The 20,000-nt window shown below is 41.1% G+C and overlaps 1 protein-coding gene across 1 annotated transcript in view; it reads left to right on the top strand.

Moving 5' to 3' along the window:
* galnt7 (UDP-N-acetyl-alpha-D-galactosamine: polypeptide N-acetylgalactosaminyltransferase 7) overlaps positions 1-20,000 on the top strand; it is a 58,183-nt gene that overhangs the window by 16,679 nt on the left and 21,504 nt on the right. The window contains 5 exon segments of the mRNA XM_084338334.1: positions 8,676-8,806; positions 13,178-13,257; positions 16,649-16,831; positions 19,751-19,868; positions 19,978-19,994. Coding sequence (XP_084194460.1) covers positions 8,676-8,806; positions 13,178-13,257; positions 16,649-16,831; positions 19,751-19,868; positions 19,978-19,994 — 529 coding nt within the window.

Here is a 20,000-nt window from a genome sequence, read left to right as displayed (position 1 = left end):
AATATACCCCTAATACCTATTTTCTAAAACCCTACACACATATGCTCCAGCTCAAACCCCCCCCTCCCGGACCCCCTCTTGGATAGTACCTCCATTATCCCTCACTCCTAACCAGACACTACCATTATAGGCTAGCTTTTATTCTCTCCACCACTTCTAACCACATTGACATTTTGGATTCATTGAGCCCCAGAATTCTTGCTGTAGATATTTCTTGATATATCACATCGAGATATGTAAGAAACCACACTTTCCGGCACATTTTTTCCGGTTGAAACCAACGTGATGCGATCAGTTTTTTAGCTACTGTGATACCCGATAAAACCAATCTTTTTAGTTGTGGATTCACTGCAAACTCAAAAACATCATTCAATAGCAATACCGCGGGGTGTACAGGTATATTCCAAAATACGAGTATTGATAATTGTTGGGACACATCTTTCCAGAATGCCTTAACTGGTGGGCAGTCCCAATACATGTGCATAAATGTTCCTTCGTCCCCATTTGTACATTGGGAGCATTTGGAGTCTTGTATAAGCCCCATTTTGCACAGCCTTATAGGAGTCAAGTATGTCCTGTGAATATAGTTCAGATTGATTTGTTGATGATCCGGGTTCCTTGATGTAAGTCGGACATTTGCCCAGGCTCCTTGCCAATCAAAGTCATTTTCCAGGTCTGGTATATCCCTCCTCCAGACATTGTCTAGTTGAAGGGTTTCATACGAGGACGTTAGTAATTGATAATAAAAACCTGATACAAAACCTCCCAATGTATCTCTTTCATAGAAAAATTTGTGGTATCTGTGGTGTTCAATTGGTATGAGTAATGGAACACCGTGAGATCTCATACAAAGTCGTAACTGTATGTAAAAAAGCCATGTGGACTCGGTGAGGTTAAACTTTATGCATATTTCGACATAACTACAGAGGCCCTTGTTATTAAAAATATCCCCTAATGAGTGTATGCCTCTCTCTTCCCATATAGGGAATCTTATAGGTCGTTTTCCCATTAAGAGAGCATTGTTATTGAATATGGGAGTGTGATTATGCCATACTTGAGGGTTAGGAAATTTCCTTTGTGTTTCCCGCCATGTCCTGATTGCATGGGTAATTATTGGGCCAAATTCTCGCTCACAATGCTTGATTGAAAGTTTAGTGTATGCTATGTCTTTCAATCTCTGTGGGGCTACTATGTTTTCTTCTAATTTTCTCCAAGATACCAAAGCCTCGGGGTCAAACCATATCTTCTTCAATGGTCTTAATGTGAAGGCATTAAAATATTGTAAAAAATCTGGGACTGCCATGCCACCGTCTGCTTTATTTCTCTGTGCGGTGGATCTTTTTATGCGAGGTGGTTTGTTATTCCAAATAAATGTGTATGTGGAGGTTTGTAATCTTTTCCAGTAGCCCTCTGGAGGAGGTAACGGAAGCATTGAGCTGAAGAAATTGATTCTTGGTAGTACATCCATCTTAACTATTGATACCCTTGCCTGTACTGAGTTTTTAAGTTTTGCCCACCTGTCCAGGTCGTCTTTGATTTTGTTCTGTATTTTTGTGTAATTGTGCTTCACCGTTTGTCTTATGGTGGGAAATATTTCCACACCCAAGCATCTGAAATGTTTGACCATGGGTATCGCACCTGGGAGGGTTGTCTCTTTTTTTGCACTGGTGTTAAGAGGAAGAAAAGCCGACTTAGGCCAATTTATTTTAAATCCCGATAAATCACCAAAGTTCTCTATCAACTTGAGTATAAGCGGCAATGTGTTGTTGGGGTTTTGCATGAACAATATTACGTCGTCCGCATATAAACTAATTTTATGATGTGTGCCCTTGATTACTATTGGTTCTATGTGTTGGGATTGTCTTATAAATTGTGCTAAAGGTTCTAATGATAGATAGAATAGTCCGGGACTAAGAGGGCAACCTTGTCTGGCTGAGCGTGATACCGGAAAGATATCGGAGATGAATGTGCCTGTTGTAATCCTGGCCGATGGGTCCTTGTATAGTACTTTAATCATATCAATGAAACCTTTTCCTAACCCCATCCTTTCCAATACTGCCCATAGAAACGACCATTCCAACCTGTCAAATGCTTTCATAGCATCCAGGGATAGTATCGCCTTAGGTGTGATGTCCTCTTTGTCTGTATCTAGTACGTGCAGTATTCGCCTTATGTTATCATTGATCAGGCGACCTTTTATGAAGCCTGTTTGGTCCGGATGAACTAAAGACGTCATATGCTTTTGCAATCTGATGGCTAATATCTTAGAGTACAGTTTGACATCGGTTCCGAGGAGGCTTAAAGGACGGTAACTACCGCACTCAGTGGGGTCTTTGTCTTTTTTGTGAAGAACTGAAATGAGTGCGGTATTTTGGTGTTTAATGAAGCTTCCCTCTTTGACTGAGTATAAGATCATATTTAGTAATAAGGGTCCAAATATGTCCCAGCAAGAAATGTACATTTCTGATGGGATACCGTCAATTCCCGGAGCTTTGCCGTTTTTCATTCCGGATATGGCCTTCTTGAGTTCTTCTAATGTGATCGGTACTTCTAACTGTTTAGCGTCTTCCTCCGTAAGTTTAGGGAGAGTAATTTGATTAAGATATGTGTCTAATTTGTCTTGATCAAAGGTCGTTTCTGAGTTATATAAATCGGAGTAGAATTCTTTGAATGTATCGTTTATTATTTTGGGTTCTGTTACTAGAGCTTGTTGTTTCCTAATGGCAGTTATATCTGCAAATTTTGCATTAATTCTTAGTCGCATGGCTAATAGGTGACTAGGTTTAGAACCTTGGAAGTACTGCTGTTGTCTTGTGCTGCGTATTTGCAATTCCGATTTTTGTCTGTACATTGCTTTGATCTCTGTCTTTAGAATGTTAACTTGGTTATCTAGTCTAGTAGAGTTGTTGTATTTTAAAGAATTAAAAAGCGTTGAGTAAAGCGTTTCCATTTCAGACAGTTTTGTGTTTTGATTTTTGCGCAATATGGAGGTAAATCTATCCGAGAAATCCTTGATCATATTCTTTACCGACATCCATAATATTCTGGGATCTTGCACCGAGTTAGCATTATCTTGTAGGAATACTGTGAGAGCTTCTTTAATTTGTGTAATGAATTCCTTGTTGTTAAGCAGCATCGAATTAAAACGCCATCTTGGGGCCCGGGCAGATAGTGTACCAAATGTTGCTTTCAGGATTAAGTAGCAGTGATCTGATAGCGCATTGGGTGTCATTTCCACTTCATATTTATCAAATATTCTAGACGTAATCAATTCTGGATAGTGTGTTGTGTCTCGCCGAACGACAGGAGTACTTGCGGGTCATGGGGTTAAGTGAACGCCATAAATCAGTTACTCCTGTTGATTTCGACCAATCTTTTAATGCTTTAGATGAATTCTTTTGTTCGCTGGAGAAGGAAAGGTAAGTTTTGTCCATCCTTGGGTTCCAAATGGCATTAAAATCCGCACCTATTATATATGAGTACTCGGGATGGTTTAACATTTCTCCTGTTAGTGAAGTGAAGAAACCCACTTCGTACAAATTCGGGGCATATACCGCTGCCAATGCAATTTTCCTGTTATTGTGTATAATCCTAGCTATAGTTATGCGCCCCTCAGCATCCGACCATACCCCTTTCAATTCGATATTTAATTTGCGTCTGACGACTATGGCTACCCCTCTAGTTCTCGTAGCAAAAGAAGAGTGACTAATATTATGGTATATGTTATCCGCTAACGTATTTATGTCTCCCTCTAAAATGTGCGTTTCGCTTAATAGAGCCACGTCCACATGTTCTTTTTTCATCAGTGTGAGCACGCTTTTGCGCTTGTGTTGTTTGTTTATCCCACCGGTGTTCCATACCATTATATTCAAACTAGCCATAGTCTATGCATGTTTTCGTGTAGTTTTTGGTAATGTTTCTGGAGTATGAAGCTACAATAGATGTACATCCAATTAATGAGGTCCCGTTGAGAGCTGAGCTTAAAAACATATATATATACAAATAAAAATCCCCTATTTTCCCCTCACCCAGAAAGTCGAACATGCCTGTGTTCCAAGAACACATCCTCCGCGATTGACTTTCTCCCATGGTCCACCGGATTGCCCAAACTGAGCATTGTAATCCTAATTTTCCTATGCTAATTGCCATAGGATCTAACATTTCCATTCTATTGCAATAGAATGTCGCTTTTGGTCTTGCACCTTCCCTTACTGTAATGAAGTATTGTGATAAATAACATAAAAATTAAAATAAAAAATAAAATAAAAAAAGAGAATAAACCTTTATCGACATATTCCTTTGAACCCTCCACTAACGTGTGGGGAAAAAAAAGGAAAAGATTGTAGAGCAATATTGACACCTTAATGTGAAGAACATTGGAAAAGAATAATGTAAGTTAAAATATATTTAAAAAATATAGAGTAATATTGACACCTTAATGTGAAGAACATTGGAAAAGAACAATGTAAGTTAAAATATATTTAAAAAATATAGAGTAATGAGAAGAAAAAATTAAATAAAATAAAAATCAATGGAAAGATATAGATAAGGAATAAGAGATAAATAATTATCAACGTGGAGAAGCCACTAGAACCGATTTAACTGATTAGATAAGATAGAAAAGCAGCGCCTTTTAGCGCTTCAATGTGCCTTTAATGGAGTGATTACTTAAATTGTTAGAATAACCTTGCTGTGCTCATACGTTTATGTGTGGTTAATTTTTAAAGTATTATTAAGGACTGATTGCACTTCATTTAATTTATTATCTGCTATGTGTATACACACCGAATGTTATTGTTAGAGTTGTATGCTTCGTTGTCATGGTGCCTTATATTCTAGAAGGTTGTAGAATATACTAGTGCCTAGACTTTTTTACTTTCCAGAATGATCTAAGAGACCCAGGGCATTTGAGCGATAAACCCAGAATATTCCAGATAGATCTTTTTGCAATGATATTTATTTGTCCCCTCAGAGACCAGAGACTGAAATTATAATGTATTATGAATCGTATTATACACAGTACACTTTGTTATAGACGACTTGCATATCGTTTGCTACTTTGATGAACACAACAAAGTCATTCCAACACTGGTGGAATGACCTTATTGATGAACACAATAAAGTCATTCCAACACTGGTATATATTGAGAGAGAGGCTTAACTGTTTCCGGCATTTTCGTCATGCTTTGGGTTATTTGCTCCATTTTGATTCAGGAAATCCTCAGCTTCAAAAGGTGTATATGGACCTGACCTGCGGCCGTTATTGCCCAAGAATGATAACAGCGCCGGATATGATAGCCTTGGCTTGTAGCCGGCTTTGTACAGCTTTCGCATCACATCTTTGTATGGTAGACGTCGGATGATGGCCTCTTTGCTCAAATCTTCGTAGATAAATATTGGTTTATCACCATACTTCAGCTTCCCACGTTGGTTGCGAGCATATTTGATGATGTCATCCCTTGTTGTAGTTTTCCGCAGAGTGACAATGATGACTCTCGGCCCGTTGATACTTTGCCCCTGGGAACCGATTCTGTAAACTTGTTCCACTTCTGGCACTTTGTTTGGATCGGTGTTATCCAAAATCGTTGATAACACTTTTGGAAAGTTGGTATCTTCGCAGTTCACTGCTTCATCAAGCCCCACAATGCGGATGTTATTCCGCCTGTGGTAACGTTGGGTTTCTAGTTGCCTCTCCATCACTTCTTTTTTAAGATCTTTTATTTCTCTCCGGAGTTCTACTTTCACTTTTTCCATATCTTCTCCCATCTCTGTCATGCTACCTTCGTTCGCCTTGACTGCATGTGTAATTTCTTTCACCGTGTTCTCCACTGTCGTGATTCGCAAGGACTGATCGGCGATCGCTCTCATAACCTGTTCGAATTTAGTATCGATGTGTTCAACGTGTGCTTTGAAAGCTACCATCTGTTCTTTATCAGCGACCATCAGTTCTTTTATCAGGATAGTCAGAGAGTTGAAGTCGGGTGGAGTGGTGGTGTTGAAGTCGAGTGGAGTGGTAGTACTGCTTTCTTCAGTTGGCGGCATATGGTAGATAGATGCAGTGACGTTGGAATCCATAAATCTGGCTGCTCTCGCTTTCACGGAGCTTGATTCTGTACCTTCTGTTATGTTGGTCTCTATTAACTCTCTTTCGGGGACCGTAATCGATGATCCCGGTAAATTGTCCTCTTCCTTCTCCTCCTCGGAGCTTGTCGCCGTCGGCTCAGAACCAGCGACGGTTAGGACGTGTCTTCCTCGTTTTGTTACGTCCTGCGCCGTTGAAGTTGCCGTAGTTATTTTCTCTGTCGCCTTTCTACCTTTAACCATTTTGTCTTTTGATATGGTTAGTAGAGGGTCTTAACAATACATACGATGTGGTCTATTCTCTTTCTTTACTGTCCAAATAATGTTTTTAAACGAAATTAGCGTTGGTGGGAGCGGAGCAATTGCAAAATGCGTGCACTACATGTTGTGCTAAAACCGGAAGTATTTTTTTTAAGTCGACTAATAGTCGACTAACGGCAAATTTTGGCCAATCCTAGTCGACCATCCAAATCCTTAGTCGGGGACAGCCCTACTGTCCAGTGAACTTGACTTTCAGTATCTCGTCACACGACAGATGGATGAGCAGCCTCCTGCTCAGACAGACAAAGGGAGGCCTGTTGCGTCATCGTGCGTAATGAGTGGATCTTGGATCCAGTTGTCCAAATTGTCCGTGCTTTCTCTTTCGGGAAAATAGTTCAGAAATTGTTCAATGAGCCCTTTCTATGTGGCTTCAAATAATTTTTTGCAACATTCTGTTCCTCCAAAAAGCCATCAAGCAGAGTAAATAACCCCAAAATCTCCGCTGATTATTCTGGAGTGCCACAAACGGAGTTTCTTAATCCAGTTGGCAGATTCAGATTCACGAGATTTATTTGTCACATACAGACACGAGACACGTAGTGAAATGAAGGTGGCCATGCCCGCCTTGATTGTGCAAGAATACAAATAATAATAGAATAGATAATAACATAGGCAACGATATACAAAGCATGTAGTCCTTTTTCCGTTTTCTCTGCTCCAAAATCTAAAAAAAGAATTCTGAGAGAAAGCTAGCGGTTCCGTTTTATAACTTCTTTTAATCCGTCTTTACTCGCTTCTTTCTCGATGTTGGCTGCAGCTTCCTGCACCAGCGGAACACACCCCAACATGATGATAATAATAATAATAACGTTATTTGTATAGCACTTTTCATACAGAGGTTGCAGTTCAAAGTGCCTCACAACAGTAAAAAATACAGGCATAAGCGAGCATACAAATTTAAAATGTAAATACAAAGAGATAGAGAGGTAGCAAGGTTAGGCAAATCACAGTTCTTCAGCAAAAAAAAAGTGCGGTTTGATTCAGTTTAAAATAGGCTAAAAAGAATAAGATAGAACGGACAGTAAAAAGTGTGATAAGATTGTTCAATAAAGAAAAATATATAACAACAGAGCAGTGTATCGCTCTTAGTACTTTGAGTTTCTTTACAAAGTACAGTTCTAAGTTAACATGAGGATTCATTATGTCTGTTTTTCCCAACGGGAAGGAAAGTCCCAGGCCATAATTGATAGGTTGACTGTGTGTGTGTAGCCCATCTCAAGGAGCTGGGTGGCGCAGCGGACATTGTGCTCGTCACCAACGCAAGAGACACCGGTCTCGAATCCGGCTGTCGGCGTAGCCTCCGGCTTGGGCCGGCCGTCATACTGACTCAATTGGCAGAGTCAGCAGGAGGGGAGTCGATGGGTGGTAATCTGGACGTTGTAAACAGCGACTCCTACAGGTCGGTTGGGGGACGCCTGCACAGCAAAGACAGGAAATGGCGGGGGCAGTGTGAGCCTCCCACACGTTACTAGGGGCGGGAATCACCAGAGGCCTCACGATACGATACTATCACGATACTTGAGTCACGATACGATAGTATTGCGATACTAAATATATTGCGATATGCTGAGTATTGTGATATATTGCGATTTATTACCTTTTTTCAACTGCAAAGTAAAGCTTTGTCAAAATTTTTTATCTAATAAAATAAAGTTCAGTCTGTTCATCTCACTTCAATAATTTTTATTGCAGAACATGGTATTTTCTAAAGCAAACAGATGTAAACACTGTAATCTGTGTTGCATGTACCTGACAAACTGAACTGTTTGTATTACAGTCATATTCCAACTTAACTGAATGCACATGTGTGTGTGTGTGTGGACTACTGTACTATTACAGGTATTGAAATGAACAATGCAACTTCTTTGTTATACAAAAAAAGAACATTTTATATAAAAAAAATTATATTGATACTTGGCGTCCCTGTATCGATACAGTATCGCCACGCAAAGTATTGCGATACTACTACGTATCAATTTTTTCACCCACCCCTACATGTTACACCTCGCCAAATGAGAGTCCGCGCTGGCAGGTGAAAAGAAGTGACAGGCTGCCTCCACATGTATCGGAGGGGACATGTGATGCAAGGCTTCTATCCTCCCTACAACCGGCCAGTGGGGGGCACATGCGAGCAACGATCAGGACAGGGGAGGGAGAATTGGCACGAGAGGAAATTGGGATGGGAGAAAAATCACAGAAAAAAGGAGGAGAAAAAAATAATAAAACTGTGTGTGTGTGTGTGTGTGTGTGTGTGTGTGTGTGTGTGTGTGTAGCCCATCTCAAGGAGCGCCTAGAGGAGTACATAAAGCAGTGGAGCGGTCTGGTGATTCTCTACAGAAACGAGAAGAGAGAAGGTCTCATCCAGGCCAGGAGTATAGGAGCCAACAAGGCTACTAGAGGACAGGTATACTACTACTATTATTATTACTACTATTATTATTATTATTATTATTATTACTACTATTATTACTATTACTACTACTACTATTACTACTATTATTACTACTACTACTACTATTACTACTATTATTACTACTACTATTATTATTACTATTATTATTACTACTATTATTATTACTATTATTATTACTACTATTATTATTACTATTATTATTATTATTACTACTATTATTACTATTACTACTACTACTATTACTACTATTATTACTACTACTACTACTATTACTACTATTATTACTACTACTATTATTATTACTATTATTATTACTACTATTATTATTACTATTATTATTACTACTATTATTATTATTATTACTACTACTATTATTATTATTACTACTACTATTATTACTACTACTATTACTACTACTATTATTACTACTACTATTATTATTACTACTATTATTATTACTATTATTATTACTACTATTATTATTATTATTACTACTACTATTATTATTATTACTACTACTATTATTACTACTACTATTACTACTACTATTATTACTACTACTATTATTATTATTACTACTACTATTATTACTACTACTATTACTACTACTATTATTATTACTACTACTATTATTATTATTACTACTACTATTATTACTATTACTACTACTACTATTACTACTACTATTATTACTACTACTACTATTACTACTACTACTATTACTACTACTACTATTATTACTACTACTACTACCATTATTACTACTATTACTATTACTACTACTATTACTACTACTACTATTACTACTACTACTACTACTACTACTACTACTACTACTACTACTACTATTACTACTATTATTACTATTACTACTACTATTACTACTATTATTACTACTACTACTACTATTACTACTATTATTACTACTACTATTACTACTATTATTACTACTACTACTATTATTTTACTACTACTATTATTACTACTACTACTATTATTACTACTAATACTACTATTATTATTACTACTACTATTATTATTATTACTACTATTATTATTACTACTACTACTATTACTACTATTATTATTATTACTACTACTATTATTATTACTACTATTATTATTACTACTACTATTATTATTACTATTATTATTATTACTACTATTATTACTACTACTATTACTACAATTATTACTACTATTACTACTATTATTACTACTACTATTATTATTACTACTATTACTACTACGACTACTATTATTTTACTATTATTGTAACTGAGGGGTACAATTCCCTGACTGTATTAATAAGTATGGTATCATTAAACCACTACTGTCTTATGTACATTACTACTGGCCATACAGTACACAGGTATCTGATGAGAACACCTCCACAATGACACGGTTCCACACAAAACTGGGTTTAAGAGTATTTATTAGCAGCAATGATAGTACATAATATACTTTACTTAAGGTTGCGCTTATAAGGCAAAGGAATGTGCGTAGGCAAATCAATAACGTATGTCCATTCTTATATTACGCAGGAGATAATAATACAACCTGAATCGTAGGAATTATATCTATGGTACTCTAGTAAGGTAGCGGGAGATACTGGTAGGGTCCCTCCGGTTGTAAGCCAGCAGGGGGAGGAAATGTTCGAATGCAAGCTCTGGATCAACGGGGAATCAATAAACTCCAGCTACGGGAGACGGTACATTACTCCTTTGATCAGCAGACGAAAGCAGCAGCTGTAATCCAATTATGCGTGCAGCATAGGTGAAAGCCGGCCAGCCTCTCCAAGAGACGGGCTCGAGTGATGTTCCTCACGGGTAAATCCCACACAGTAGTGGGTGTAGACGATTCTCCTCCGCTCCAACATCCACAGGACCAAAGCAATAATCCAGCTGGAAAGGGCTCTGCATTCACCGGTGTAGATTCTCCGGTGCGCGGTACTTCACATTAACTAGGTCGAACTTGACGTTATTCCACTAAGCTCTGACACTTTACTATCCTATTCGCACGCGGTTATAAGTGCTCTATTTAGAGGCACGGTTGCTCACTTCACTTGGTCGTTGACTCGTGATGAAGGCTTTACTAGTAAGGAACGAACGATACGTTGAACGAAAGTATTAGGATAAGACAAGACTACTGCTGTATCCACCTGCGACGTATTTATACGTACGGTGAATAATCTAGTGCCAACCTTATTTCTGTCTCGTATTCCTGGGCAAAGCCGGGCATGTACAGACATGTCTTCGCGGTGACTTTGAACTAGACCTTGGGGGTATGGCAGTGGCGCCTAAGGGACCGCTGTCCAATAGGAGAACGAAATATTATGGTCTGTACTAGGTTAAAGGGATATTCCGTGTATATGTACAAAGAATACACAAGGGATATCAGACGATATACAAATACCATGCAATATATATCAATCAATAAATATATATATTCGGTTTAATCTGATCCTTCGTAACAATTATTATTATTACTACTATTATTACTACTACTATTATTACTACTACTATTACTACTACTATTATTACTACTACTACTATTATTACTACTATTATTATTACTACTATTATTATTACTACTACTACTATTATTATGATTAGTAATACTATTATTACTACTACTACTACTATTACTACTACTAATACTACGAATACAAGATCATGACCGACCCATCCCACCCCGGTCACAGCCTCTTCACCCTGCTCCCCTCTGGGAGAAGGCTGAGGATCCCAAAGGCTGTGAAAGCTCGACACAGACTGAGCTTCTTCCCCTCAGCCGCCAGGTTGATCAATGCCTCAGGCCCCCCCCCCCCCCCCCCCCCCCTCTGCCCCCAAGTGACACTGGCACAATGACATTGACTGCACTGCACTAGTCCGTACTGGATCTCTGCACACTTCACTTTATATATATATATTATGTATTTTATTTATTGATTAATCCCCCACTGCACTGTTTTCGTTTCTTGTCTGTGTTGGTGTTTGTTTACTGTGAAAAAAAAAATGCATACACTGTATTGCTGCAACAATTACCAATGTGTTTTACACAAATGGCTCAATAAAGGAATCTGAATCTGAATCTGAATCTGAATACTATACTACTATTACTACTACTATTATTAATACTATACTACTATTACTACTACTACTATTAATACTATACTACTATTATTACTACTACTATTATTATTACTACTACTATTATTACTACTACTATTATTAATACTATTATTATTACTACTACTATTATTATTATTATTACTACTACTACTACTACTACTACTACTACTACTACTACTACTATTATTACTACTACTATTATTATTATTATTATTATTATTATTATTATTATTATTATTATTACTACTACTACTATTATTATTACTATTACTACTACTAAAAAAATATCAGTATCGGCCGATATGGCTCATAGACTATCGGTATCGGTGGCAAAAAAACTTGATCGGGGCATCCCTACTACTACTATGACTACTAGTACCACTACTGTTTATTTAAAAAAAAAAAATTATCTTTTTCCCCCTCCTTTTTCCTCCGATTTTCTCCCATCCCAATGTTAGTCGTTATGCCAATTCCCAATCCCCTTCCTGGTCGCTGCGCACTTACCCCCCACAGTCGGTCTGGGAGAGTGGAGGCTACCACGTGCTTCCTCCGACACACGTCTAGCCAATCAACCGCTTCTTTTCACCTGGCAGCGCGGATTCTCACTGAGAGGGCGTAGCGTGTGGAAGGATCACACTACCCCCCTTAGATCCTATCCGCGCTGAGCAGGTGCCCCGACCGAACTGTAGGAGTCGCTGTTTACAACGACCCGGACCCACCCCGCCAGCTTCTCCCACCCTCTAATACAGCCAATTGTATTAGTGTGAACGGCCAGCCAAGCTGGTGACAACCCCGGAGCTGTGAGCTGGATTCTAACAGGCGAATCTAGCCGCTCCGGGGTTGGTGACGAACGCAATCTCCGTTACGCCACCTGACCGCCCCACTACTGTTTATTTTAATTAAAAGAAAAATGTATATACCTTAGATACTTTTGTTACCTTGTATATTTATACATGTTTCATTGCATGTATATATACATTCATACCAATTACTCGCCTGTTCTATTCTCCATCCATCTGTCATCGTGTGTGTGTGTGTGTGTGTGTGTGTGTGTGTGTGTGTGTGTGTGTGTGTGTGTGTGTGTGTGTGTGTGTGTGTGTGTGTGTGTGTGTGTGTGTGTGTGTGTGTGTGTGTGTGTGTGTGTGTGTGTGTGTGTGTGTGTGTGTGTGTGTGTGTGTGTGTGTGTGTGTGTGTGTGTGTGTGTGTGGTGTGTGTGTGTGTGTCTCTCTAGGTATTGATCTATCTGGATGCTCACTGTGAGGTTGCAGTCAACTGGTACGCCCCCCTGGTGGCTCCTATATCAAAAGACAGGTAACATATACACACACACACACACGCTGCATATTTTAACCCTTTCACTGCCACACTAGTAAAGGGTTAACCGGCTGTTGTGTGGCAGTGAAAGGGTTAACCGGCTGTTGTGTGCCAATGAAAGGCCTTCTGTGTATCGTCGGGGTTCTCAAACTCTTTCACACCGCCACTCCATTTTATTTAGGATTTCTTTTGGCGACCCCCCCACACTTAACACTTTAACTGCCGAAGGTTAAATTCATGATATACCATCCCTTGCCAGCTCTATTTGTCTATGGAGAAGTTCCCCTTCTTTGCAGGGCTATAACTTTTTAAATTCTATTGCTAGATTGCCATTATTAGGGGCCATTCAATGTCCTATATGTATTGTTCAGGGTGTAGCAACGTTAAACTTTTTCATTCACATATTCATACTAAAATATGGTCTAAAGTATTAGTATGTTTTTATCTTTTTCTGCAGCTTTCTCCAGAACGTGATTTATAGCCCCAAATGCATTATATTGATGATGAAATACAGTTTGATAGTGATCTGTGCCAGATAATAAATTTCAACTGGAGGTACTTCTAGAAGTTACTACACGTCATCTGATGTTGACCGGATGGGCGAGGGGGCGTTTATAATTCCGTGGGCAACGTTATACCATTCATCTAATGTGGGTCATATGTTCATCATAGCAGTTAGTAAAGAAGACGTTAGTGAATAACGCTGAATCTTACCGTGGCTTCCTCGCGCCGCTGGACGATGAGCGTGGAACTGAAATATTCCTATTATGGGATGTAGAAATATCCGATCCATTTCCAGGTTGTATAATAGTATATACGTCCAAATAACGTTGTTTATTGAGTTAGGGCGAGCGATCTATTATCCAGTGTTTCAAGATGGAGTCGCGGGAGCTATAGAGAGTGGCCAGACCACATTTGGATGAGTACCTACCGGTTCAAAGGGTGACTTCCTGTTGGGCGATCTGCCGATCGGCCACCAGATGGCGCTCTTGAACCGCTAGAGGGTTGAGAGGAGACCAGCACTGTGTCTCAGGGCTGCGGAGGAAAAATATGATTTCGATCACAGAATTTTGAAATATTGATATTAAAGACGAGTTACGGCGTCCTCTGCAACTTGAGCATGGCTAGGAAAGACGCCTAAACACGTTTTCGGCAGTTAAAGTGTTAATGTATCGCGTAATTTCAAACGTGGAATTAAGGAATGTCTAAATAAAAGCACACGTTGTTGAACCTGATCGTGCATATTTATTAGAACATTTAATTACAGCACTATGTTATCAATACACATTTATAAAACGAGGCATATTTAGCCAAAATATGTTGCCAGAACGCCTGTACGTTAATGCCAAGCAAGCAGTGCAAAAATGCTTCCGCATTCGTCACCGCACGCTAGTGCGGTAAAGCGCCCTTCTTTTCAGACAAATGCTACCGTGCGTGCACCGGCGGCGGCGTGCTCGCTCAGGTGCGTGCGTGCGCCGGCGTGCTCGCGCGAGGTGCCCGCGCATGCGACACGAGCGGAGCTCAATATATATCAGTCACCGCCCCTTATTCAGTATCTAGCAAATAGCTCAATTGGCTAGGACACATGGCTGTGGATCCTATGGCTTGTTTGCTGGCGAGTTCGAATCCCATCGAAAATATTTTTTAACGTGATTTTTTTTTAACGTGTATTCTTTCGCCGATTAAGGTTAGGCATTGTTTCGGAGTTGGTTAAGGTTAGAACGGTTAAGTTTAGGCGCTGTTAAGGAGCTGGTTAAGGTTAGAGTTTGTCAAAGAGAATGGCAATATAATTTCTAAGGTTAAGGTTAGGCATTGTTTCGGAGTTGGTTAAGGTTAGAACGGTTAAGTTTAGGCGTTGTTAAGGAGCTGGTTAAGGTTAGAGTTTGTCAAAGAGAATGGCAATAGACAGCCTATTTCCGCGCGACCTGGGCGCTGGGCGGCGGAAAATGAAAGGCGCATTACTGCATGCCACTACGGCAAATTTTTGCACTGCTTGCTTGGCATAAAGCTACACGCTGCCAGAACAGTAAGAAAAAAAGAATTATAATAATTGTTTACTTGCCAATGCACTCTGTCACCTCCCCGCGACCCCAATTTGGGTCACGACCTGTAGTTTGAGAACCACTGCGTTAGAGAAAACAAATTACAATATTCTATGCCTTATTCTATCTATCTCTATCTCTATCTATCTCTATCTATCTATCTATCCATCTATCCATCTATCCATCTATCCATCTATCCATCTATCCATCTATCCATCTATCCATCTATCCATCTATCCATCTATCCATCTATCCTTCTATCCTTCTATCTATCCTTCTATCTATCCTTCTATCTATCCTTCTATCTATCTATCCATCTATCCATCTATCCATCTATCCATCTATCCATCTATCCATCTATCCATCTATCCTTCTATCTATCCTTCTATCTATCCTTCTATCTATCCTTCTATCTATCTATCTATCTATCTATCTATCTATCTATCTATCTATCTATCTATCTATCTATCTATCTATCTATCTATCTATCTATCTATCTATCTATCTATCTATCTATCTATCTATCTATCTATCTACCTATATCTATCTATCTCTGTGTCTCCTCTGTGTCTCCTCTGTGTGTCACCAGGACAGTGTGTCTCCTCTGTGTCTCCTCTGTGTGTCACTAGGACAGTGTGTCTCCTCTGTGTCTCCTCTGTGTCTCCTCTGTGTCTCCTCTGTGTCTCCTCTGTGTCTCCTCTGTGTCTCCTCTGTGTCTCCTCTGTGTGTCACCAGGACAGTGTGTCTCCTCTATGTCTCCTCTGTGTGTCACCAGGACAGTGTGTCTCCTCTGTGTCTCCTCTGTGTGTCACCAGGACAGTGTGTCTCCTCTGTGTCTCCTCTGTGTGTCACCAGGACCGTGTGTCTCCTCTGTGTCTCCTCTGTGTGTCACCAGGACAGTGTGTCTCCTCTGTGTCTCCTCTGTGTGTCACCAGGACAGTGTGTCTCCTCTGTGTCTCCTCTGTGTGTCACCAGGACAGTGTGTCTCCTCTGTGTCTCCTCTGTGTGTCACCAGGACAGTGTGTCTCCTCTGTGTCTCCTCTGTGTGTCACCAGGACAGTGTGTCTCCTCTGTGTCTCCTCTGTGTGTCACCAGGACCGTGTGTCTCCTCTGTGTCTCCTCTGTGTGTCACCAGGACAGTGTGTCTCCTCTGTGTCTCCTCTGTGTGTCACCAGGACAGTGTGTCTCCTCTGTGTCTCCTCTGTGTGTCACCAGGACCGTGTGTCTCCTCTGTGTCTCCTCTGTGTCTCCTCTGTGTGTCACCAGGACAGTGTGTCTCCTCTGTGTCTCCTCTGTGTGTCACCAGGACAGTGTGTCTCCTCTGTGTCTCCTCTGTGTGTCACCAGGACCGTGTGCACGGTGCCCCTGATAGACTATATAGACGGTAACGAGTACACCATGGAGCCCCAGCAGGGGGGCGACGAGGACGGCTTGGCCCGGGGGGCGTGGGACTGGAGCCTGCTGTGGAAGAGGGTTCCTCTCAGCAGCCGAGAGAAAGACAAGAGAACACACACCACCGAGCCCTACCGGTACACACACACACACACACTGCACGAGCTGACCACCTCTCTGTTTGTGTCTCCCATCCCTCCATCCCTCCATCTCTCCGTCCCTCCGTCTCTCCGTCCCTCCATCTCTCCGTCCGTCCATCTCTCCGTCCGTCCGTGTTTGTTGACCTGATCTCTGGCTGTCCTCCTTCCTCCAACAAACCTGTCTGTCCGTCTGTCTGTCTGTCCGTCTGTCTGTCTGTCTGTCTGTCTGTCTGTCTGTCTGTCTGTCTGTCTGTCTGTCTGTCTGTCTGTCTGTCTGTCTGTCTGTCTGTCTGTCTGTCTGTCTGTACATCTGTCTATCCATCGATCTATCTGCATGTCTGTCTATGCCTGTACGTGTGTCTTGTCTGTCCCCCCCCCCCCCCTCCCCTGTGGTCTGTGCATGTGTCCCCCCGTCCCCCCCCCCTCCCCTGTGGTCTGTGCACGTGACCCCCCCCCCCCCCCCCCCCCCCCATCAGAACGGTGTGCACGGTGCCCCTGATCGACTCCATCAACGGCCAGAGTTACTCCATAGAGCCGCAGGGAGGCGGCGACGGTGACGGCTTCGCTAGAGGCGCCTGGGACTGGAGCATGCTCTGGAAGAGGGTCCCCCTGGGGGACCGGGAGAAGGCCCTCAGAGAGACTAAGACTGAGCCGTATAGGTACACCGAAACAAACACACCCTCACTTATCTGGAGGTGTGGTGTGAGACTAACCTACCCCCTAACCTGTCTACCGTACTGAGGGCATCTGGAGGTGTGGTGTGAGACTAACCTACCCCCCTAACCTGTCTACCGTACTGAGGGCATCTGGAGGTGTGGTGTGAGACTAACCTACCCCCTAACCTGTCTACCGTACTGAGGGCATCTGGAGGTGTGGTGTGAGACTAACCTACCCCCCTAACCTGTCTACCGTACTGAGGGCAGGGGGTTGCACACAAGGTCCTTAACCTCTTCCACCCGGTGGGTCCGGTACATCACGTCATGAATCAATCTGTCTGGACTGTATAATAATATAATAATAATAATAATATAATAATAATAATAATAATAATATAATAATAATAATAATGTGTGACATAATGTTGTGTTTCTTTTGTATGTATCCAAGAGTAAACATCCTAACCATGTCACAACAGCAAGTCATAGTGTGTATTTTCAGCAATACGTTTGTTTACGTGTAGAAGTGGAGCAATATTTCATTTACTCAGAAAATAGGGCTCCAGGCTTAAAGGAAAACTCCAACATTTTGGGAAATTAGCTTATTTAACATCTTCCCTGGAGTTAGACAAGAAGATACAAACCTTTTTTGTCTCTGTGCGTGCATTAGGCTTAGGGAACAGTCGCTCCGTTAGCGTAGCTTAGCTTCATCACTGGAAGTGGGGGAGGGTTAGAGCCTGACGTTCCCTACAGTGCCCTACAGTCACCAAATACACTCCAATTACAACTCCAAAACGTTCTTGTAAACATACAATATACAAGATACAAGAGTTTTATTTGTCACGGCATACAGGTAGGTATACAGTGAAATGCGGGGGGTCTCACCCGCAACGATGTGCATAATACAAGTAACATGTTGTGACCTGTGAAAAAATAATTTAATTCAACAATTACGTTTTCTAAGCAGATATACTCAGACATTTTTTTGACGAACGACTCCTCTCTGAGCGCAGTCAGTGATTTCTCAGTTTGTTTACATTTTCATTCATTCAAAGGATCCGAACCGATTGAAGTTTATGGATACCATGACTTAAAATCCTCTTACCTTGACGATTAAAAGCCTCCCCAATTTAGAAAACAGTCATCCAATGGCTGGTATTGATATACTACTAACTACTGCACGCTAGATAAGCCTGGATTCTATTTAGTTTCATTTTAAAGATACTATTCTATGCATTTTGCCTGCATTGACCAAAATGAGCTGTTATCCAAACTTGTATGTGCACATTGTGTGTTCGCCCTCACCGTACAGTAGGGGTGTCTTAAATACTTCGAAGCTTCTTTCGATGGGCATGGGATTCGAATGGGAAAATCAAATTTGAATAATAAAAAAATAAAAAAGATTATATACCGGTATATATTTATTTATTTATTCTTTATTTTTTATTTTTATGCAAAATCTTGCACCTAAATCAAATCAAATGTATCTGTAAGGCCCGACAACACGTAATGTCCCCATGGGCCGGACACGTCTTCTTTAAACAAGTCAAGAAGAAACATCACAATAAATCAAGAACAAAACAAAAACACCATAAAGTCCAATTTTTGATGAATACAAACTTCTTTTTCCATCGAGACGACAGAAACCTTCACCATTGTGCAACAATTTAATATGTGTTCAGTGACGGTTGTCAGAAGTGCTGAGCGTAATAGAGATGTCTATTTTTAAACACGTCTTTCAGGAAACTTCCTTGAACGCTGGAAATGCAAACAAATCTGCTCACAGAGGAAAACCAATACACATACGCCCTCCCGCCCTCCCTCCCTCCCTCCCTCCCTCCCTCCCTCCCGCCCTCCTCTGTCTCTTCCTCCTTCATTCATCATTCATCCTGTCTTTCATCGGCCAGCCACTCTTGTCATTTTACATTGTTTAAATACAGATCAGTTCACACAGCCTACTACACCAGTACTGCCATCTCTGGTGTAATGTTTCTCTTGTTTTCCAATGTGTGTGTGTGTCTCTCTCCCCTCTCCCTCTCCTCTCCCTCTCCTCTCCTCTCCCTCTCCCTCTCCTCTCCCTCTCTCTCTCTCTCTCTCTCTCTCTCTCTCTCTCTCTCTCCCTCTCCCTCTCCCTCTCCCTCTCCCTCTCCCTCTCCCTCTCCCTCTCTCTCTCTCTCTCTCTCTCTCTCTCTCTCTCTCTCTCTCTCTCTCTCTGTCTCTCTGTCTCTCTGTCTCTCTCTCTCTCTCTCTCTCTCTCTAGGTCTCCAGCCATGGCTGGTGGTCTGTTTGCCATCGAGAGAGACTTCTTCTTCGAGCTGGGACTCTATGACCCCGGCCTGCAGATATGGGGAGGAGAGAACTTTGAGATCTCGTACAAGGTGAGGAACCTGCACTAGTGATGAGGACCTCACTGTCCTCTCCTAGTGTTACTGCTGGCAGTGTGGAGGGTTAGGCTCTGACCCCTGACCCCTCTCTCTCTCTGTGTAGATCTGGCAGTGTGGAGGGTTAGG

This window comes from Notolepis coatsorum (genome assembly GCF_963971535.1).
Source record: "Notolepis coatsorum genome assembly, contig: SUPER_7_unloc_4, whole genome shotgun sequence".
NCBI classification, from domain to species: domain Eukaryota; kingdom Metazoa; phylum Chordata; class Actinopteri; order Aulopiformes; family Paralepididae; genus Notolepis; species Notolepis coatsorum.
Note: the sequence above shows the minus strand (reverse complement) of the source record. Positions and strands in the feature narration are given on the sequence as shown.